Raw genomic sequence first — 23,343 nt, forward strand, 5'->3', positions numbered from 1 at the left:
TGAAAAGGTTACACACTGTCAGCTTCCAAGCACACGGCATTCTGGAAAAGGTGAAACTAAGGATGGGTGAAAAGATCAGTGGTTGCCAGAGGGGAGGAAGGAATGAATTAAGTGGAAAACAGGGGCTTTTCAGTGAAACTGTGTTGGATCTATGATCTGTAATAATAGATACATGTCATTATACATTTGTCAGAATCATGCAATTTACAACACAAAGAGTAAACTCTAATGTAAAGTATGGCCTTTAGTTAAAGATACTATTTCAGTATTAGGCTACCAATTATATCAAAAGCACCACACTAATACAATATCAGGGAATAACAATAATCAGTAACAGGGGAAAGTGGAGATGAGAGGCTGTATATGAGAATTCTGTACATTCCATTCAATTGCTTTGTAAACCTAAAACAGTTCCAAAAAAATAGTAAAGTCTACTATTTTAAAAATTGAAAACATGTTTAAAGTTGTTAGGTGAAGATGTGCTGAAATAAAGGAGGTTACCTCAAAAGTACCTCTCTCTGTGGAATCTTTATTGAGCTAAGTACCAAAGGAGTACTTGCCACATCCTAATGTCTTAAAGGACCCTGTCGGTTCAAGGAACGCTCCTTCATCTACAGATTTCTTTTCCAGGTTGAAGTTCACCTACCTACAAAGAGAACAGAAATTCACTTCCTAATGCAAGAAAGGCAAATCCCACTGAGAACTAAAAAAAAAAAGAAAAGAAAAAGAAAAAGAAAAAAAGCATCCAGAGGCAAGGAAATTGAGGAAAGGGAGCATCAAATTTACCACCAAACTTCTTTTTTTTTTTATAAAAAATATATTTTATTGATTTTACACAGAGAGGAATTGAGAGGGACAGAGAATTAGAAACATCGATGAGAGAGAATCATCGATCAGCTGCCTCTTGCACACCCCCCACTGGGGATGTGCCCGCAACCAAGGTACATGCCCTTGACCGGAATCGAACCCGGGACCTTTCAGTCTGCAGGCCGATGCTCTATCCACTGAGTTAAACCGGTCCCGGCTACAACCAAACTTCTTTTAGGCTCAACAAGAAGCCCATGAGTCCAGCCGGTGTTGTTCAGTGGTTGAGCATGGACTTATGAGCCAGGAGTTCAGGTTTGATTCCCAATCAGGGCATGTGTCCAGGTTGCTAGATCTGTCCCCAAGAGGGGGTGTGTAGGAGCATCCAATCAATGATTCTCTCTCCTCATTGATGATTCTATCTCTCTCTCCCTCTCCCTTCCTCTGTGAAATCAATAAAAACATGTATTCTTAAAAACAACAACAACCAAGAAATCTATGAATGAATAGCAGTCAGTCACCTTTGGCTCGGGAGGTTAATCGGCTGGCTCATCACCAGGAATCCCAAAGTAACCTTTCTGAGGGGAATCCGCCCCCCCCCCCCCCGCCCCCGCCCCCCTTCCCGCAACTGGTGTTGACTGTAAAAACAAACCCTCCTTCTGAGGAGCACATATGTTAATGTGCTATTGTAAAAGTTCAGGGTAGTTATTACCGAGTTGTCACAGGCCCATTAATTATCCACTACACTGTATTTAGCTTTACTCTAGTAAATCTTTTTTAATTACCCAGCGCATCTTTGCTCCCAACTCTGTTTATGTTTATGCCTTTTCCAATAGCTCATTAAATAAGAATTCTTAACCAGGACTATCAGAATCCTCAGTGCGAACCAGCCACTGAAATGGCTTTTATCTCACTCCCTCCTAACAGAGCAGTTTAAAGTTCTCAATATTGTTCTAGTCTAACTCGCACTTTTTCTTGTCCCTGCTTCTGAGGAGTACAGGACACATCCTCATCCATTACTTCCAGGCTGTGAGTCAACCCTCCCCACTGCTACAAGGCAATTGAGAATGCATTTCTGACAGTGTTCCCTGAGCCTCTATTCACCAACGGAATCAAGCCCAGGTAATGAGGAAAGCACCCAAGGCCCGGGTTAGTTTGGCCCCAAACTCAACCTACCTGCTACATTCTTTCCCTCACAAGTTCCACAACAATCATTTACAGAACACAGCAAGCATATACACTGAGTGGCCAGATTATTATGATCTCTGAATGCATAATAATCTGGCCACTTAATATATATATATTAGAGGCCCAGTACATGAATTCATGCAGGGTGAGGTCCAACCAGCCTGGCCAGGGGGAGAGGACATAGGTAGTTGGCTGGCCTGCCTGCTGGTCGAACTCATGGTCGAGGAGACAATTTGCATATTAGCCTTTTATAATATAGACTATTCACTGAGTGGCCAGATTATTATGTGTTCTGAGATCATAATAATCTGGCCACTCAGTGTAGTGTCTCTTCCCTTCTTTTCTTTCTGTTGAAAAGTCTCGTAGGTCCCACTGATATATTACTCCCTCCTGAAACCTTCCAGACAGAAGTCCCCCATGTCAGCCCTACCCTCCCAATCAATTTGGTTCCTGCCATTGTTGATGCTTGACCCCCTGAGGTATAAGCAGGTATAAGTGAGAGACAGGGAGTGCATTTCATAGACCTTGGTGTGTTCAGAACCTGCCCACAGCGAATGGTCAACAACTATGTATTATAAGAATGAATGGAGGCATTTTTCACTCCAGGCTATTTGAGTTTAATTACATCATTTCTGCTTTTTCCAGCATAGCCTAACCTACATAACCACATGATCAGCTAGATACATAGAAGAAAATCATTAGAAAAATAACAGTAATGTAGATACACATATTTCTTAAAGCATAATTACTACTTAGGACTAAAAAAAATCTAATAAATCAGAACCCATTGCATGTCATGAACATTAAAAATATTTGGAGCCCTGGCTGATGTGGCACAGTTGATTGGAGCATCATTCCATGCACCTAAGGGTCTTGGGTTCAATTCCTGGTCAGGACACATAACCAGGTTGTGGGTTTGTTCCCAAGTCATGGAGCATGTAGGAGGCAACCTATGGATGTTCCTCTCAGATTGATGTTTCTCTTTCTCCCTCTCTCTCCCTTCCTCTCTATCTAAAATAAATTAAAAAGAAAAAATTTGGAAATCACTCAATCTCTTAGAAACATTATACTTTGCAAAGATGCCATTGATCTGAAAGAAAAAATTATGACATTTTTCATGAAATGCCACCCCAAAAGGAGTTGTAATAAGACTGCAGCTGGAGCCGAAACCAGTTTGGCTCAGTGGTAGAGTGTTGGTCTGTGGACTGAAAGGTCCCAGGTTCGATTCCGGTCAAGGGCATGTATCTTGGTTGCGAGCACATCCCCAGTAGGGGGTGTGCAAGAGGTAGCTGGTCGATGTTTCTCTGTCATCGACCTTTCTAGCTCTCTATCTCTCTCCCTTCCTCTCTGTAAAAAATCAATAAAATATATTTAAAAAAAAAAAAAAAAGACTGCAGCTGGAAAGCCCTTTCTAAGTAACTCATGTCCACTTTGGGGGAGCATCTTTTAAATACACACAAGGGAATTCTTTTTATCTTTGGAGATGAACATTTAGAATTGCTTTTATAAAGATTCTGATTCTAAAGATTTACATTGTGTGCATTTGAGAATGAATTTTTTAGCTGTGTCTGCTTCTGAAAACGTTGAATTGTGTGTATTTGAGAATGAATTTTCTAACACTTGCATATGCTAGACTATTAGAGAGTTGGTCCTCTGAGATAGGTCTTAGGGGTTGATTTTGAAGTTATGTCACGTAGATGTAAATCCTGCTGGTCTCAGAGGGAGAGATGTGACCGAGAGAAGGGCTCTGCCTTGCATGCTTGTAGCTGAATTTCTAATTCATAAGCAGATGTGGGGTAGAATAATAGTATATGCAAAGCATGACTGCATGCAAACTGAGGATTTAAATATAGGTTAATTACACACTATTCACACTGGACTGGAGCCTACTTAATATTCTTTAGTGTCATGATTTCCCAATGGCAATTACATGTACTAGTATTTTACCAGTACATGTTATCAAAGGATATGGACACATTTTGGATAAAATTGATCCATAGTATCTGTGTTTGAAATAAGGTATAAAATACCAATGCCCTGAATAGTATATTAGAAACCTAGACTGTCAATAAAACATGAATATTGTTCCCCACGTGGTTATGCAATTAGGTGTATAATATGCTCCATTTGCATACCATGTGTCATAGAATTATAGATATGGAAGAGTTTTTAGAAATTATTGGATATCTCCCACCCATCATTTTATAGCTGAGAAGCTTTGGCAGAGTCACAAATCAAATCTGACCTCCCTTAATCAGGTGCGTCAGAGGAGAATCCATCATTGGTCTTAACTAATTCCCAATGGTGTCAGTAAAATTTAATTCATCATAGTTTTCAGCACAGTTGCTGAAATGCTTCTCCAGGTCAGGAAATGCTTCTCCGGGTGATTCTCTTGGATTAATTGTGGAGAGGGAAGATAGGGAAAAGCATAGATTTGGAAGCTGAAGTCATGAATGTGAGTGCAGACACTTGCTGCTCAGTAGCTGTGTGCACTTGGGCAAGTCTCCTACCTTCTCTGAACCTCAGTCAGTTCATCTCCAAATGACAACAATTATAATATCTACCTTGAGAGGCCGATGAAAAGACTGGATGGTTGAATATGAGTGAATGTGCTTGGCAAACTACAGTGGCGCTTTCAAAGGTTTAGGCTTTATTGTCATCATTAAATACTATTCATTAAACCACCATATAAGCCCAGCATGTCATTAGGCCCTAAGCAAGGCAGGAGCAGGGAAGACAATGGGCTTTACTCACATGGAGGGTTTTATCTTCCAAAGAGTCCGTTTTTCCCAGCAGGTAATCTTACTGGCAAAATCCATTAAGTCAACCTGCCCCCAGCAGTGTAACTGCTCACTATGCATCCCCTGGTAACTTGTAGCAAAGTCTTGTTCTTGGTATTTTGAAACAATTCACTTTGGATTTTCCCTCTTCTCACTTCTAGAGCAGCTCTTCCCAGTAGAAAAATAATGCACACATGTAATTTTAATTTTCGGGTAGTCACATTTAACAAGTGGGGAGAGGGGGGGTGAAGGCAGCAGATGAAATTAATAATATATTTTACTTTACCCAATATATCCAAAATGTTATTGGTTCAACATGTAATTAATATAAAAATCATCAATGAGATATTCATCACCTCCCCCTCTTTTTTCCCCCTCTACACTAAGTCTTCAAAATCAAAATCCCCCCTGCCCTAACCAGTTTGGCTCAGTGGAAAGAGCGTTGGCCTGCTGACACAAGGGTCCCAGGTTTGATTCGGTTAAGGGCATGTACCTTTATTATGAGCACATACCCGGTAGGGAGTGTGCAGGAGGCAGCTGATCGATGTTTCTAACTCTCTATTCCTCTCCCTCCCTCTCTGTAAAAAATCAATTTTATATATTTGATTATATATATATATGATTTTATATATACATATATTATTGATTATATTATATGATTATATATATAATCAATATATATAATATATAATATATATATTATATATAATCAATATATAATATATAATATATATTATATATATAATCTATATATATAATATAATCATATAATTATATTATATGATTATATATATAATCAATATATATATAATCAATAATACATGTATATATAAAATCATATATATATATATAATCAAAATCCCCTGGGTATCTGACACTCACAACACACTTCAATTGTAAACAGACACACCTCCAATGCTCACTAGCCATGTGCAGCTAGTAGCTCCCATACTGAAAAGCCATACAGGTCAAGAGAGCTGGCAGGGTGACCACGCCTACCCATAAAGCCGACAGTGAAAAATCAACTTGGTAACTCTCCATGGAAACACTGAAGAACACTAAAGGAAACAATCTCATCCCAGCACATAGACGGGGAAAGAACCCTAGCAACAAAAGTGACAGCATAGCAACACCAGCTGTTGTATGAAAGGGAAATTAGAAAACTATTACTCTGAAAAGAAGCACTTCTGGGAAGGTCATCCTTTTCTATTTTGTTTAATGCGAAATAGGAAAATTGATGCTACAGCTACACAAATATACATTTTATAAGGCACCATTCTCGTTATCTCATTATTCTACAATGCAAACAGTGCCATGTTTTGTCATATTGTTGAGTGTTATTGGGAGGATAAACAGTAAAGTATGAAATCAGACTGAAGCATCATATTTTTTCCCATGTGATAGCCTGCCTTATGGGTGACTGTGAGGAGGTGAACTGCATGGAGCAGGTGGATTGACAATCCTTCCTTATTATTATTATCTAAAAATACCCTTGGAACTCCTGGCCAGCACCTGCTCTTGCAGGCCTAGATGCCTAGCTCCATTTTCTTCTATTCCTCCCTTAGTTCCTCTTTCCCAGTAGAGATACACACACTAAAGACGAGGGTGAGAGAGATGCCTGGCTACCTGACCTCCTGCTTCACTTGATATCTAATGGTGGAATGGCCTTTATTCATCCTCATGGCCGCTTCTTTCTCACTAAAGTGTGACTAAGAATGCCACAACCAGCCCAGCTCCACCTCTCTGAGCAAAGACTACAATCCTTTGTCTTGGTAAAAGGTGCCAGCCCTACACCCCTCTCCTCATTCTCTATCCTCAAGGTCTGGTTACTCTGAACCCAATACTTTCCTTAGTGCCCACCTACACTGAGAAGGTTGGTCTTTCTCTCACCACCCAATGCCTACTCCATCCCAAATGAGAGCATGGCACAAGGTCAGAGTACAGTGTAAAACTGTGTGAGGTGGGCAGTCAACGTGCTGGATTATTTTCCTAAAGATCAGCTGTGAACAATAAAACTACAAAGTGATACATTTTTAATAAAAATTCACTAAAATTTCTCACTTTCTTTAGCAATGGAAGATGTTATAGTTTTCTTTCTTTCTATAAGAAGGTTCCTTTGTGTGTATATGTGTCTATCCATTATAATTTCTAAGCACCAGACCCTCACTGTCATACTGGGTGAGCTAACTTTGGTGAGAAGGCAAGTTAACATGTGAGGATCCACCATAATGTCCAGCTCAATTAGCTTACCCTCACCATGGCAGCGGAAAGGGGTCATTCCGTCTTCTATAGCAGAGTGGATGCTACTCTGCTTCTCCAGCTTTCATGTGTGTACTAATCTGTATGAATCCTTTGGCAGTCTTCAAATTCCATTTGTGCTTAAACAGGTTTTGGGTGAGCTTGAGAATCTGCATTTCTGAGACACCTCCAAGAGAGACTGATACTGCGGCTGCAAACCCTACTTTGAGTTGCAAAGCAATAGCTCTCCTCTTTAACCTGTATCAGACAGATTTCAGGGGTATGAACATGACTAGTCTCCTTTCCTAGACAGTGACAGCACATCCTTTTTAATATAAGTTCCTTGCTATGATTTTAAGCTGATGTGTTGTGGAATCCCTGACTGAAAATGTAGACTCCGAGAGGGAAGGCGGGGTAGGTGGGTGGGTGGGAAAAGATTAACCAAAGAACTTGTATGCATATATGCATAACTCATGCACACAGACAATAGTGCAGTAAAAACCTGGGGCAGGGGGTGGGCATGGACTAGAAGGGGTCAATGGGGAAGAAAAGGAGACATCTGTAATACTTTCAACCATATAGATTTTTTAAAAACTTACCATTAGCCACTTTTTTTTTGTCATGCTATTCTCAGCAACTGATCAGAATGACCAAGTAGCATGAGAATGAATCAATGAGCTTTTAATGAATTTGCACATATCTATAGTGACTGAGTGAACACCTGCCTTTAATCACAGCACTCTGCCATTCCCACACTGAAATGAGAACTTGGTCTCCATTCTTTGGTCTTACTTTCAATATTTGACCAGGAAGAAATTATATAATGAGAACATTAGTGAAAGAAATTTCCTTCTAGTTTTACATTTTGAAGCATGAACATCATGATTGGCTTTTGTGAAGCCCTAGAATTCAGATTCTTCCCAACATTTACTATTAGCAAATTTGTTTCCAGCCTCACTCGGATTCTCATTTGTGATGACATGCCTTGCTTGAACTTGACCCTCTGGCCGCTGACTCCTTGCCTATTTCGGATGTGTGTGATAACACAGGACTCTCAGATCCAATACCTTCAGGTTGTAGATCCCACTGGTGCCCTCATATCAAATTGATCCCACAAACTTAACCATTGTTATCACAAATTCAGATCCACTCACTTGATTCAAAACTGATTTTAAAGCAGATATTGTGTCTTTAAGTAACTGGAACTATTATTGATTGCTTCTCAGAAGTATGAACACAGCTAATATTCATGCTTTCATTAGGATGATATTATGTTAGCTGTTTCTATCTAGAAGTCAATTTGTCAAGCCCGACCATCACTAAATCAGGAAAATTCCCAAAGGACATCTGTGACTGCTACTCTTAATAGTACTACATCCCCTGGAAATACGAATTCCTATGGTACATACTTCCTAATTTCTGTTATAACAACAGACCCAAGTATTCTAAATCGCTTCGGGGAATCTTCTGGAATTGACCTACATTTTTAAAAAAAGATAATTATTAGTTTTATTTTTGTAAAACAGGAAATTAATTGAGAAGCTGAAAGTCTATCAAAACAAAGGAAGCCTTTACAGATCCTTTCCCCTGCCTTCCTGAAGGAGCATTTCTTCACTGTCATGTTATATTGATACCGTGATTATGCCATGTGAACTAATGATGGAAATTATGGGGAACCATTTTGCTACAATGGCTACCTTTGTTTTAGTTATTGACTCTCTGTTACTGATAAAAAAAAAAGACCTGAAAAGTAAAGAAGTCAGCCCAAAACTAATACCATTATTCATAACTATTATCTGAGCTACAGAAAGAGAAATCCAGACTGCTTTTAACATGGCTGAAATCTCCAGATTGGTGGTGCATAAAGGTGACTTTGTCCATTTTAAATAGAGTGTGCTTGATGGGGAGTCATATCAAAGTCATTTCAAGTCTTTCAGACTCCTATTCCCTACAGACCATAACTTTTCTATATATTCATGATTTTCTGTTTGATTAATCCTCACCCATCTCACACACTGCCCACTGCTTTGTTTACCTCAAGGAATCCCTTGACAGGAAAACAGGGCATATGCATAAATTAAACAAACAAAGTAGAACTGATTCAGACAGCCTGTTTATGAGTCATGAAGATGAGCGTGCTTCAGATGATTTTAAAACAAGTGCTTTTCTTTTCATTTAAAAATCTGCAATGTTGTCATGGGATTGAAATTGTTCAGCTTCACAACAAATCCTTAGTACTCAAGGGATCCAGTCAATGCCCATGAGGGAAGGTTAATGCTTCGTCCTCTTCCTGAAGCTGAGTGTAACATATCCCTATTCTTTAACAAGTACAGCCCTGGACACAGGATGGCTATATAGAGTTTAAATTCGATTTCTAGCACATTAGGTCAGTGACAGTGTAGCCTAGGCCAAGCTTTTCACTTCAAGGCAAACCTGGCTCTAACAACACTTTCTCGTTGACATAACAGATAGTTCCTTTTAAGCCTGTGAAGCATTGTTCCTATTTATGAATCATAGCACTCCAGCTGTGCATTCCTGACTACATGAACTATAGATGGCAATTTTAGCTCCCCAATCTATATGGTATGTACCTTTAAATTTGTTATAAGTTAACACTTTTACCATCAACTCCAAATATTTAGATACATTTTTGTGAAAATGACTTCATTCGATTATAACTAAAATTCAAAAATGAGACAAATAAGTTACATTATACTAATAAGCTTGACATTGTCTTTTTGTGTGTAAATATCAGTTCTTGGGGATTGGACGGTAATACTACCAAATCTTGGAAATCCTTTGTAGAGTGCCCTTTGACTTACTGGTATAGAAACAGAGAAATGCTGTAACAATGGCCTTAAAAGAATAAATTCAGAACTTCTGGTGCCTGTACCCTGGGGACTGGGCAAACAAATAATTTATAATAAGATCAAGATCAGAATTTTAGACCAGAAAAAAACACTTGGATACTCTTTTTTTTTTTTTTTTTTTTTTAACCAATCACTTCATACAGATAGAAACATGACACACAGAAAAAAAGATCTATACTGTGTGGGGCCCTAAAGGCTGGCTACCTCATCTACCATGTGGCTACAGGTAAGTGAGAGCAGTTGCAGAGACTGGTTTGGCTCAGTGGATAGAGTGTCGGCCTACAGACTGAAAGGTCCCAGGTTCGATTCCAGTCAAGGGCATGTACCTTGGTTGCGGGCCCATCCCCAGTGGGAGGTGTGCAGGAGGCAGCTGATCGATGTCTCTCTCTCTCATTGATGTTTCTAACTCTCTATCCCTCTCCTTTCTTCTATGTAAAAAAAATCAATAAAATATATTTTTTTTAAAAAGGTCTGAACTATGGAGCTGCCAAATCATCTCTCTGACCCTTTACTGAGTTTAATTCCCCTCTCGAAGCAAGATCATCACTAGTATTCTGACTAGGATGCTTTACCTTATGTTAGTGTTAGGGAAGATTGAATGGTGTCATACAGACCACTTCCTGCCTCTAGGAAATTTCTATCCCTTCCTTAATTTCCCTAGCAATCAGTAATCTGTACCAGTTCTATCCATGTACTAGGTGGTGGTAGAAATACTGGTGAGAGCTACGAACTTTCATTGAGTATATAAACAGAAAGACCCAAAATACCAAATACCACTTTGTACATAAGTATATTCTCAAGCAATCAAGCGTAGGTAAGAAAATTAAGGGGAAAACATCTATCCCAAATCTTCCCCAGTCTGGCTTTTCTATCAACAAGAGCAGGAATGCCAAATTGAGATTCTAAATGAATCTTTCTCAGGGGATAACTGGCATTTTGTAAAATGTAGCCCTCTTCCCCTAATGATGGTAATCTAAAAGGGAGCTGGGTGATTGGTTGTATCCTTTCTAGGTAACATGGCACCTTTTCAGATTCATTGTCCCATTAGAAACTCAAGAAGCAACCATGCAGCAAGTTCAGCTACAGGGTCATAAAGAAGAATAGGCTCAGAAAGGAACTCACTACAGACTGATTCATTTGCCTCTCAGCATAACCATTATGGCTTGTCTCAGTTTCGGTTCTTATAAGGGTATTTCTTGGATCACATGATCTCAAGCATCTAGGGGAAATAATGAACAACATAAACTGATGAACAAAAACAGACGTAGACACAGAAACAGCAATCAGACTGTCAAACCTCAGAGGGAAGGTAGGGAAGGGTAGGGATACGGGGGAGAGATCAACCAAAGGACTTGTTTGCATGCATATAACCTAGGCAGTGGTCATGGACAACATGGGGGTGGGGACATACATGGGGAGGAGTTTGGGATGGGAATGGGGGGATGAGGACAATTATGTGATACCATAATCAATAAATCAATAATAATAATAATAATAATAATAATAATAATAATAGAAGAATAGGCCTCATTCCCAGATCAGTAAATACTCATTGGCCATATATTCCTACAAATGGAAGCTCCACACCCACGAGAATGACGTGTTGAGGACTTGCCATGGTCCTCCTTTCTGACCAGCCATGCCAACAGTTACAAAGACACCATCATATAGCTGTGAGGAAGTCAGAATGATGCAATGCCATTCGAAATTATATTTCCTGTTGAGAATTATTAAATGTGTTGTCCCCAAAATCCATCTATATATTACAACTCTGTTATGAGATTACACCTGGTACACATTTTCGGCCCAGAACTAGCACCACATTGCACCTTATATTTGATAATTCCTGGTCTTGCTTCCAGAGGCCATGCAATTCTAAAGCAAGTCAATTAACTGTGCTAGTGAGATCAGCCTACGAGTCCATGCAAAGGGAATTATTCTATGTATCTGTTTCTCAGTGACTAGTGTGATTTAAATTAACAGGTAGTCTATTCATTCAAACTGTAAAATCTGAAACCTATTTAACAGCAAGTTGTGTACTTGAATATTCAGACATAAGTGACTGAGCGAAGACTTTGAAAGCTACTGACTCAAGAATTTGGAGACGCTGTTCAAAAATGATAGCATACGTGTGTATAGATATAACTCTCAGCTGCTCTGTGGAGTTAGCCTGCAATTCCATTGGGAAGCAAAGAGTGTATTGTTCAAGGAAATGGAAAAAAATTACAGACTGCACTTATTATTGCAAAGGTATTAAAACTTACCACATGAATTTATGCACAAATTATTCCAATTCATACTGAAACCTAGGTCAGTTCTCAGAGGACTGTCTGATTGTGTGTGGATTTGCTAATATACGGTAAAGTCAGAGATTTAAATACCAAGCCCAGGACTCAAGGATGTTGCATGGATTTTCTGATGCTCCACTGAAGATATTGGGCTCATAAACCAATGAATAGATTTCCAAGTGACACAACTCCAGTATTTCAAGCAAACTCCTTCTTTATCATCCACAAAAAAAAAAGCAAAGGTAAGTCCACTATGTTTAGAGCAGCACGTAATGACAGAAACTCAAACTCTCAGGGCTGGAAGATAATCTTGTTCATAATAAAGTCTCTTCTTCTGCAACTCTGCCTACAATTTTCCAAACAATACTTAGACACTTCAGTGACAGGGAACTCACTGCTTCTAAGGAATCTTAATTGATCTTGAGATCCCTTAGACCACTCAAAAAATTCATCTTTACATTAACTCATATCTCTGCCTGTCAGTACCAGAGCCTAAGTAAAGTCCATTGCCTCTTCTAGGTTAAAATATTTCAGTGCTTTCTAGAAAGCTCTCAAGTTTTTAGGCTCCTTTTCTACCTAATCATCTTCAATCTCATTAACCATTTTTCATGTTGCTTTTCCCCCTCCCATGTCAATTATCACAGATTATTCTGAGGATCAAATAAGATAAAAAATATGGAAGCACTCTGAAAATTGAAGTGTGATAAAAATATAAGGAATAAGTTTCTAAAGATCAGGAAATCTAAATTTCAATAAAGGTGAAGACCACAGTATCCTTAGAACAAAGAAATCTTCAAAAAATAGCAAAATAAATATTTGTCAAGGATCTACCTTATTATAAATGCAATTAAAAATTTCAACCATGCTAAAACCGGTTTGGCTCAGTGGTAGAGCGTCGGTCTGCAGACTGAAAGGTCCCAGGTTCGATTCCAGTCAAGGGCATGTACATTGGTTGCAGGCACATCACCGGTAGGGGGTGTGCAAGAGGCAGCTGGTCAATGTTTCTCTCTCATAGACATTTCTAGCTCTCTATCTCTCTCCCCTCCTCTCTGTAAAAAAAAATCAATAAAATATATTTAAAAAAATTTTTTTAAAAAAATTTTTAATTTTAAAAAAATAAAAATTTCAACCAATCTGTTTTTCTGGAAAAAACATTTCCACCATGTTAGGCCTATTATATGCCCCAATTATATCTAATATCAAACTCTTTAAAATCAATAAATTTCCATGAATAAAAAAAATATGACTGAGTTATTGGGGAATTGATTGCATGTCCTCTGAAACTCAACATTTTACCATTCCATTGGGTAAGCCCTATTAACACTTTATAACAATCCCTTGCCCTTATAATCCTTCAATGGTTTCTCACTGCCTTCAGAATAAAATCTAAAATCCTTTCATTGTCCAGCCCAATTAATTCCCTAGTCTCATCTATAGCTACTACCTCTCACTCACTCTATTCCAAACACACACTTAACCTGCCTTGTTCGTTCTTGCCCCTCTGCCTTCACAATAATCATATCCAAAGCTTTGCAGCCAATGCTCCACTTTATTCATATAGCAGATTTCTTCATCATTCCAACCTTTGTTCCAACATTCACTGCTCCAGAGTCTTACCTGAAACACTTAGGTAGTTTGAATTTCCTGTTTCTATTACAGTGCTTACTTATTTTCTTATGTTGAAATTGTTTATCTACTTTTCTGTCTTCCTCATTAGACGGTAGATTCCTTGAAAGAAGATCTGTATTTTATTCATCTTGGGATAATTAGTAACTAGCATAGCACTCTGCATAGACTTGGTGCTCAATATATGTTGACTGAATAAACTCATGAATATGCAATAAAAGGAATACAAATATACAGAAAATGACCACTCAATAAACTCAGAAAAGGGCACCAACCTTGTCTGATCTATATCAGAATTCAGAACTAACTCAATCAATAAAGCCTTTTTTTCAATAGCCAAAGTGGTAATCTATATGTTTTCTATTTTCCTACCCAATCCTTATTTCTAGAACCTCTTTATCATTTGCAAAGCACTTTCAATTATTCATATACATTATACCATTTAATCATTAATGCTACTACAAGATCATGTTACTCAGCTGGGATTTAATACAACAACCTCAACACGTCCAAATGGTATAGTAAGAGCACTGGACTTAAGAGTCAGAAAATCTGAGCTTAAGTCTATGTTCTGCCATTTAACTACTGGAGTGTTCTTAGAAAGATCTCCTAACTTATCCAAACTGCAACTCCCATTTTGCCATCCTTAGTCAAAGTAAACTGTCATTTTTATTCATTATTGTCCTTGTTATCCAAGTTGGCATTTGGAGGCAGCTAACTGAGCCAGAAAGAACATACACTTTAGGGTAAACAGGCCTGGTTTTGGGTCCTAGCCACATCACATAATAGTTGAGTGATCTTGTGCCAGTTACTTAATCTCTCTGAGCTGGTTTCTCATACAGAGAGATACTAATGGTGTTTCCTCTTAGATTACTGTAAAACTTAGAGAAAATAAGGAATATAAGCACATTTGTAGATTTTTAAGGAACTATATAAAATTGTTATTATAGTTCCTTTTTGGCCAGGAACTATATAAAATTGCTATTATGGTTCCTTTTTGGCCAGGTTTAAGAATGGCATAGCCCCGTGGTCAGCAAACTGTGGCTTACAAGCCACATGCGACTCTTTGGCCCCTTGAGTGTGGCTCTTCCACAAAATACCACGGCCTGGGCAAGTCTATTTTGAAGAAGTGGCATTAGAAGAAGTTTAAAAAATTTGGCTCTCAAAAGAAATTTCAATCGTTGTACTGTTGATATTTGGCTCTGTTGACTAATGAGTTTCCCGACCACTGGCATAGAACAATATTCCTCAAAGTGCTTTGTGTGCCACATCAAGTACAAGTTATTGACAACTGCACATTAGCCTATTAAAGGCTCTGAGAAGTCCTGCTGTAGATAGATCTGTCATTTTCCCAATATATTTGAATATGGAGCACATGCTAATACCTTGGAAAGCACCAAGTATAAAAAGAGCAGAAAAGCTGTTTTTTCACCCCTGTCACTCTCATGATAAATGTCCAGAAACAAAATCCAAACTAGCAAAAATAGTAAATACTCCCCCACCTTACTACAAAAGTGAGGGAGTATTTACTAAAATAACAAACAAAACAAACAAAAGCAATCAGGTAGAATTTTAAGAATAAGTCATAAATTCTGAAGGAAGAAGATATCTAGAAATACTTGATCAGAGGTATAAACTAAAGACTGTTCTGATTGAGCATTTCTGATTCCCACTGGATGAACTAGCAACTTCTGGGATTATTTGAAATAACAAGAAAGAAAAATACTTTCTCATTCATTCTCAGACACTGTTCCTTTAAACTTTAAAGTTTAAAGGCATAATTGCTCTTTTCACATGGTAGCAAAAGTTTTTTCCCAGAATAAACTCCTGTGACTTTAAAAGTTACCATTAATTTCCCCATGGTAAATTTTAATTAAAATGAATATGTATCATTGCTTCCAGCAGTTGAATCTGTAATAAATGTATAAATAAATGTGAATCCATCCAAAATATGCAGAACAGATATTTCTGAACAAGCAAACACTTTGATGTTATTTCAAAAGATTTTATCTACAACAAGCTTTTAGAATCTGGCTCTTACCTAAAGTAACTAGAATTTCATGGATATACACTGAGCAGTTACCAACTTGACTAAAATCTATTCTATTGACCTTAGTTAGAAAGTAGCATGTTAAAAAATGAATAATGACCTCTGAACTTTGAACCATTCAGTACCCTTGTGTTTTTGCAATATTTGTGTACTCTTCATTGAAAAGAAAAGTTAGAAGAGGCAGAGGGATGTTCTAATTTAAGAAATCATAGTGGTACATAGTACAATAATATTAGATTAATTGCAGTTCACTAGTTTGTTGTCAAAGATGCATCTCTAAGGTGATCAGACGTCCCACTTTTGGCGGGACAGTCCCAATTTTTAACAATTTGTCCCACTTCCCGCAGCGTTTTAAAAAAGTCCCATTTTTTGGAAAGATCCTACACTTGAAGAAGATGAAACTATTTAAGGTGCATCTGACTGTTAAATTCAAAGAACTTTTTGATCCGCTTTCAATTCAGGTTAAAGTTTTAAGAAAATGAGGTCGTCTCAGATCATGCTTTGAACCAAGTTCCCCCCTTCATCCTCCCAATATCTGAACCACAATCCAGGAACAGTTATAGTAGGTCATTCAGATTTATATATTAAACACATTATTCCGAAACGTGGATAAATATCTTAAAATATTTTCAACAATACTTCCTTCCAGGTGACCATGCATTAGCAGAAGAAACTTTAGAGGATCTCAGGAAAACATTGCAGAAATGCTTAACAAAAAGGTGTACTTTGTGAACATGTTTCTCCATGGGCTGGATCAGTTAATGCATTTGTCTGACAGCCTGTGGTTTTCCTTCTGCCTTCAGCCTTACCCCTCCTCTTCTCCTCCCCTTTGACATCTTGTCGGTATGGTATGGCCAGTTGACCCACTGTCTGTGGTCTCATTGAGATGTGTTTAGGCCCTTTTCTTACTTATTTCCCTCTTGCCACATTTTAAGTCTTGAGATAATAAACATCATTTCTAATTGGGAAAAATGTTTGATGTATTAAAGGGTAGTAAATACAACTGTAATTAAAACAGCTTCCTCAGTTCACAGAATTTGATACCAATTTCCCATCAAGTATCCATCAGTGGGAAACATGGATAATTCTTCAGTCAATAGATTGAGAAGGGTTTGCATTATATACATAAACACAGAATTTTAAAGGTGACTAAAAGTGATTTCCAAATTGTGCATAAAGTTTGCAAAAGTTGCCAGATACAATGTTAAGCAGGTTAAAACTGCTAATCATATGCATTCTAGCCACTAAACAATATCAGTAATTAAGTCAAGCATTCAATTCAATTCAAGAAGAGCACTAAGCTGTACATCTTCACAATAGTCAACCGTGGGAAATACAGCAATCACATTTAAGTGACATTTTATAAAGTCCTTTGAGTCCAAGATATGGAAGTCTCCAAGATCAATTTGTCTGACTGCATATTATATACCACTTTTTCAGAAATTGTCTGCTTGGAAATAAAAGTTTCACAATCTCAAAGGTCACTGCCTCTGGCAAGGCTTGCCCTGGTTTACAAAGCACGAGTCCCAGGAAAGGTTGCAAAAGAATTACCAAACTTGCTCTTTGCAATAAAACACTATTGTTCATCATAAACAAGCATACGTTTTTGGTTCTGTTCTACAAGTGATTATGAACTTATCACAAAGTTACTCTTATCACCTGGCACAAAAATAACTACATATGAAATGGAAAAGGACACTGGCATAGCAGAATGTAGCCCCATACAGTGCACTTGCTAAGTAGGGTTTTTCATCATTTCACTTACAGTAGGTCATTTTAACCCAAAACGCTCTGGGATGTAAGCATGTAAATCCTTTGAGACAGAGAACTTTTGTAGATATAAAATACTGCTTCAAAAGCTCTTAAAAGCATGTAAAAGTCCCAGAACACATTCCTGAGCAGACTGCTCCGTTATATTCCTAAACCCAGGCAGTGACTGCTCAAAGGATAGTTCCCTCTGCCTGACAAGTTTAGCCTCAAATTCCAGTTTGAAAGTGGAAGTGATATCCGTGTAAGGAGACTTGGTAGGGAAGATGACAAGTAGCAATGCAGCCAAAGAAGATGCCAAGAACTATTAAAGTTTGCAGGATGCACCGCCCCTTTCCAAAGGGTTCTTAGTTATATGAGAAATTAGATAACAATAAAGCGCACCAGAAAAGTAAGTCTAGGTCCCATAAAATGTACTAACTCATTTTTGGAGATATATAGAGATATTAGATATTCTCCAAAAAAAAGGCAAGCCATAGCCCTCCTAAGCTTTTGACGTGGAGCACAGCACTCCTCTAGCAGTGATCATTAAAATGTGGGTACTCTTCAAAAGCAACTACTCCCACCTAACTAGAATTGGCAATTTTTCTCAGGGAACAAAAGAAGCCATCCAAATTGCCACATACACCTCAAATTCAACATAATTTTTTTTAAAAAAAAAGGATTTTTCAGACGATGTGACAAGGATCCTCTCCTATTCACTGAAACACTATCACTAAAAATAGGAGGGGGGAGGGTTGAAGCATATAAAGAGAGATGCTAGTGAAGCAGAGTGGAGAGACAGAGGGATGAGGTGAGCAACGCCACTTTGCTGCTTTCCCTTGTTTCTCACTTCCCTCCCACCCTAGGTTGTGATCACAAATTTAAAAAATGCAGAACCCAGTTTAAAAAAAAACAAACAAAACTGAGAGTGTGACTAGGGTTACTACACAGCAACCCTACACGATTTTCGTGCAAAAGCAAAAGCAGTGGGGATGTAGTAGCAGCAGCAGCAGCAGCAAATCTCCCTCTTCCCCCACCCCTGATACGGTACCTCCAGATTTGCCCGAGCTGCAAGATGTGGATGAGTGACTGCAGGAGCCAGATGCAGAAGGAGCAGGAGGCAGACCTGTGTTTGCCGCTGGCCCCGCTGCTGTTGCTGCCACTGTTGGGAGCGGCAATGTTGCTCTTGCTGGCGTTGGAGGCTTGCCTTTGAGGCGTGGAAGGACGAACCTCTCCTTCCGCGGCTGCAGATCCACTTCTCACCAAGGTCTTGCAATCTGCTCCAGCTCCGGGCTGCGAGCAGCTGGAGGCGGCGGCCGCGGCGGCGGCGGCCGTGGCGCTGTCCTCGGTGCTGAAATCGTGCACAAACCAGCGGAAGCTGAACACTTGCACCGAGAGCGAGCCGAGCACCACGAAGAAGAGCGTGAGTCCGAACCACCAGCGCTGGCCGCGCAAGTAGTAGTCCACGGCGAGCCAGATGTCCGTGCCCACGTCCGCGAAGTACACGGCCACGGCGGCCAGGATCCAGAGGCAGTCCCACAGCGAGTAGCGCCGCTGCTCCCTGCCCAGGCGCAGGCACAGCGCCGCCGAGCTCGCCCCGCCGCCGGGGCCACCAGCCACGCTGCCGCCGGCGCCGCCGGAGCCCCCGGAGCCGCCGCCCGAGCCGCCGCTGCCCGAGCAGCAGCAGCAGCAGCGCGAACAGCCGCCACCGTCCGGGCAGCAGCCGCTCCCAGCCGCCTCCTCGTCCTCGGCTCCCGACCCCGACGGCAAGCCCGGCGCCAACCCCTGCACCGAGCCCGAGTGGTCCGAGTTCTGCAGCGGGGTGAACGCCACGTCGCTGCTCTTCTTCATTTTCAGCCTCCCGTCTGACTTAGCGGCCATGATGCCTCCGAAGCGGAGGAGAACCCTCCTTTATCTGACACCTTTCCCCCACGCTGTCTCCTCCTCCTCCCGCCACCTCCTCGCCTCGCCTCGCCTCGCCTCGGCTTCCCTCCCTGGGCGTCGCGGCTCCCCCTCCTCCCGCTGCGCTCCTGCGCCGGCTCGCCAGCCGCCCCGCCGCCCGCCTGCCGCCGCCCGCCCGCCGTCCTGGGCGCGGGGCCGGGCTAGCGGCGCGCCCGGGGCCGGCTGGAGCGCCGCCTGGCTGCCTGCGCGGAGCCAAGCTGCTCGCGGCGCCCCACGCGCGCCCCTGCCCGCCGCCCGCGCTCCTGGCCGCCCTGGCCCCGCCGCTCACGCCCGGTCCGCCGCCGCCGCCGGCAGCTGGAGCAGCAGCGGCCGCCCCGGCGCTCCTCGGACAGGCACATGCCTCTCCTCCCCGCGCGCGCGCTCCCTCCTCCCTCTGCCTCCCTCCACCAGCTGACTCCGAGGGAGAGGATGACCTCATCCCTTCTCTTCCAGCCGCCGCCGCCGCTCCCACCTCGGCTCGGGAGGGGCCGGGGAAGAGGAGGGCCCCGGAGGAGGGGCCGGGGCCGAGCCGAGCCGCCGGGTGAGGGCGGTGGGTTTGGCTGTCCCCTGGGGGGTCCGGAGGAGCGGCGCGGGGTTGCAAAGGGAGACGGATGCCGGGATCTCGGGGAACCCTGGGTGTGTGCGAGTCTCAGACCGGCCATGGCGGGAGGGGCAGGAGGGTGCGAGAGGAAGGGTCCCGGCTCGGGTGGCGGGGGCGGTGGCGGTGGCCTGGCGAGGGAGGCGCAGGCCGCTTTGTATTCGCTCTGCTCTGCGGGTGCCTGGGAAGGGCTGGGTGTGCTGCTGGGGCCCGAGAGGGCTGAGAGACTGGGTGTAACCGGTAGGCGCAGTGGGTGTGCCCAGCCGCGGAGAGCTGGGCTGGGAGACGGTGTGCAGAGCGCGCGGAGGCGCAGAGCGAGGCGCACAGCCTTGGGCCGCGAAGGTGGCGGCGGAGGGTGGGCGGGTCCGCCGGAAACCAGGAGCCGGAGCCGCCCCTCGGGGGTAGGAGCGGACAGCCCAGAGGCTCCGGGCTTCTCCAGGAGGCCCGGCACCTGGCTCCGCGGGGTGAGGGAGCGAATCGGGCGCCCTCCGCGGCCCAGAAGCGTCCAAGCCTGGAGGAGCGGCGGGCAGGCAGCGCGGGGCCCCCCTCGCTCCTCCGCGGCTCCCAGCGCTGCTAGGCGGCGGGGCGGGGCCAGCGGCCGCGGGAAAGTACCTGCCCGAAGGCTGAGCCTGTGGCTGAGATCTGGAAGCTGGTGCCACCTCCCTACTCCAAAGCCAGAATCACCTTCTCTTAACGCTGTAGGAGTTGCAGACTCGATGTATGGTCCCAGGACTCCCGAAATGACTTGAATAAATTAAACCTGTGATTAGAGTGGTTCACCAAATTAGACATAAAGAGAATATGAAATATTTTGCTGCTTGGAAAAGATTCTTAAATATTCAGTGCATATAAAATTCTCACGTCCTTTTTTAAAAAAATAAAATAAAATAAAATAAGAAAATTTAGCCGAAACCGGTTTGGCTCAGCGTCAGCCTTTGGACTAGAAGGTCCCAGGTTCGATTCCAGTGGGGGAGAGGGGTTGCAGTAGGCAGCTGATCGATGTCTCTCTCATCGATGTTTCTAACTTTCTATCCCACTCCCTTCCTCTCTGTTAAAAATCAATAAAATATATTTATTTTTTAAGTCCCTTTCTGTGAGTTTTTTTAAAAAAAGAAAATTTAGGGTTTTTTAAATTTGTCTTACCTAGCTCTTGCAATGGGAGAGTAAGGGAGTGTAATTCTTAAATTATACTGTGAGTCACATGTTTTAAGACCAGAGGGAAGTGAGATAACGCGTGTTACACTGTGGTCTTCTAAATCTGGAGGCAAAACCTAACACCCTCCTTCTTCCCTGTCGTAGACATCAGGCCCAGCTCGGACTGGTGCTATGTGCCATTCTTCATTGGTAGCATTCTGAAGTAGGAGTGCACAAATGTCTCTGCATGTAGAAATAGCCACCCCAGACATGTGCTACAGCTCATCCAACCTGGACAAAGTGGAGTTTGCCCCAGCCCTGGAGGCATCATTCTTTATTGTTAGACTGGTGCCCTGGGCACTGCCTTACTTGGCAGGTACAAGTCCAGTTTTTCTTAAAAAAAAAAAAAAGAAAAAAAAGAAAGAGCATGATTACTTGGTGAATGACTGTCAGTGCAGTACCATTCAGCCAGGCAGAGTCTACGTTCAAATCTAGCTTTAAAATTGGACCCTCTCGCAATAGAAAAATCCTTTTGGGGAAAACACGTTGGTTCTATTTCCCCAACGTCCAAATCTAGGATTCCATCTCCAAGGCACTACAGCTGAACTTATTTTGGACCAAACCAATGGGGAGAGAAATGGTCTCTCAGGCAACTGGGTCCTAGGGGATAGAAGAGTATATTGTAGGTTGAATGCAGCACCTTAAAGTTGCAACCAGGTGTGAAAGGTTCTGCAGAGTGTCTGAGCTTCAGGAGGCCTGAGCTCACTGAAGGTTCGTTCCTTATTTAATCACATGTTCTGTGCCGAGCATAGAGCCTGCACGGAATATTTGCTCAATAAATTGCACTTGAATGAACGCATGAGTTTATAGAAAGAACATTGCACAAGAATAAGAGTGCTACATTCCGTGTTAATGTTCCCATGGAATTATGAAACTTACCTTGTTAGGTTCTAAGAAAGAAGTAACTAGTAATGGTTTCCTGATTAGCATTTATTAAAAACTGATTGGACTCTTTAAAGTATCTGTCTGAACCATCCCTAGAAGTTAGTGGAAGGAGTAGACAAACAGGAGGTCGGAGGAGGATCATTCACATCCAAGCTCAGCTACTTACTGGCCCCACCAGGACCTGGGCAAATTGCCTAATGCAAAGGGTTAAGATGAGGATGAAATGAGATAACGCATATTATTGGGCTTTGCCAACAACATTCATCTCAAGAATCTCTAATCCCATTAGTCTATTATTCTCATCTCAGGATGCAGATTTTAATATCACCTGTTCTGTCACAACCAGTACACATGACATAGGGGTAAGAGCTCAGAGTTCAGACTCAACCAGAGGTATCCTTGGACATGTTATGTAACTTTCCTGGCCCTCATGTAAAATTAAAATAATAACAATCTCTAGCAATGGATGCAGTTGCTAGGAATAAATAAAATGAGGCATATAAACTGTTTAACATGGTGTTCAGCACATTTAAACACACGATAAACAATATCTGTTAACATTCCTCATGCTTTTTCCACCTCTTCATGAAACTTCACTTGTAAAACACAAATTGAAGGTTAAAAGATGGCAACTGCATGCTGAAACTGGTTTGGGTCAGTGGATAGAGCATCAGTCTTCGGACTGAAAGGTCCCAGGTTAAGTTCCAGTCAAGGGCATGTGCACTGGTTGCGGGCACATCTCCGGTGGGGAGTGTGCAGGAGGCAGCTGGTCTATGTCTCTCTCATCGATGTTTCTAACTCTCTATCCCTCTCCCTTCCTCTCTGTGAAAAATCAATAAAATATATTTTTTTAAAAAATAAAATATGGCAACTGCAGCTTATTAAAAGCTTGAGGTCCTTCTAAGCATGGAGCCCAGATCTGCACAAGTCACACACACCCATAAAGCCAGCCCTGACTGATTTCTCCAACATCTTCTCATCTTGCACTGTATAAGGAAAGTTTTCATATGGGCGTGCAAGGCCCTACACAATCTGATTCCCAAGCAGCCGGTTTCCCTCTGACCCTATTTCCTGCCATTCACCCTCTCATTCCTTCTGCTCCGGCTACACTGTTATGATTTCTCAAACACAC

At 41.8% G+C, this 23,343-nt stretch overlaps 1 protein-coding gene across 1 annotated transcript in view; it reads right to left on the reverse strand.

The window, feature by feature from the left end:
• XKR4 (XK related 4) overlaps positions 1 to 19,658 on the reverse strand; it is a 262,353-nt gene extending 242,695 nt beyond the window's left edge. Inside the window, exon 1 of the mRNA XM_084864907.1 lies at positions 18,645 to 19,658. Coding sequence (XP_084721033.1) covers positions 18,645 to 19,474 — 830 coding nt within the window. The 5' untranslated portion in view covers positions 19,475 to 19,658. The remainder of the gene's footprint in view (positions 1 to 18,644) is intronic.
• Between the last annotated feature and the right edge of the window lie 3,685 nt (positions 19,659 to 23,343).

Source organism: Pipistrellus hanaki (assembly GCF_964339955.1).
Source record: "Pipistrellus hanaki genome assembly, chromosome: 17".
Lineage (NCBI taxonomy): Eukaryota > Metazoa > Chordata > Mammalia > Chiroptera > Vespertilionidae > Pipistrellus > Pipistrellus hanaki.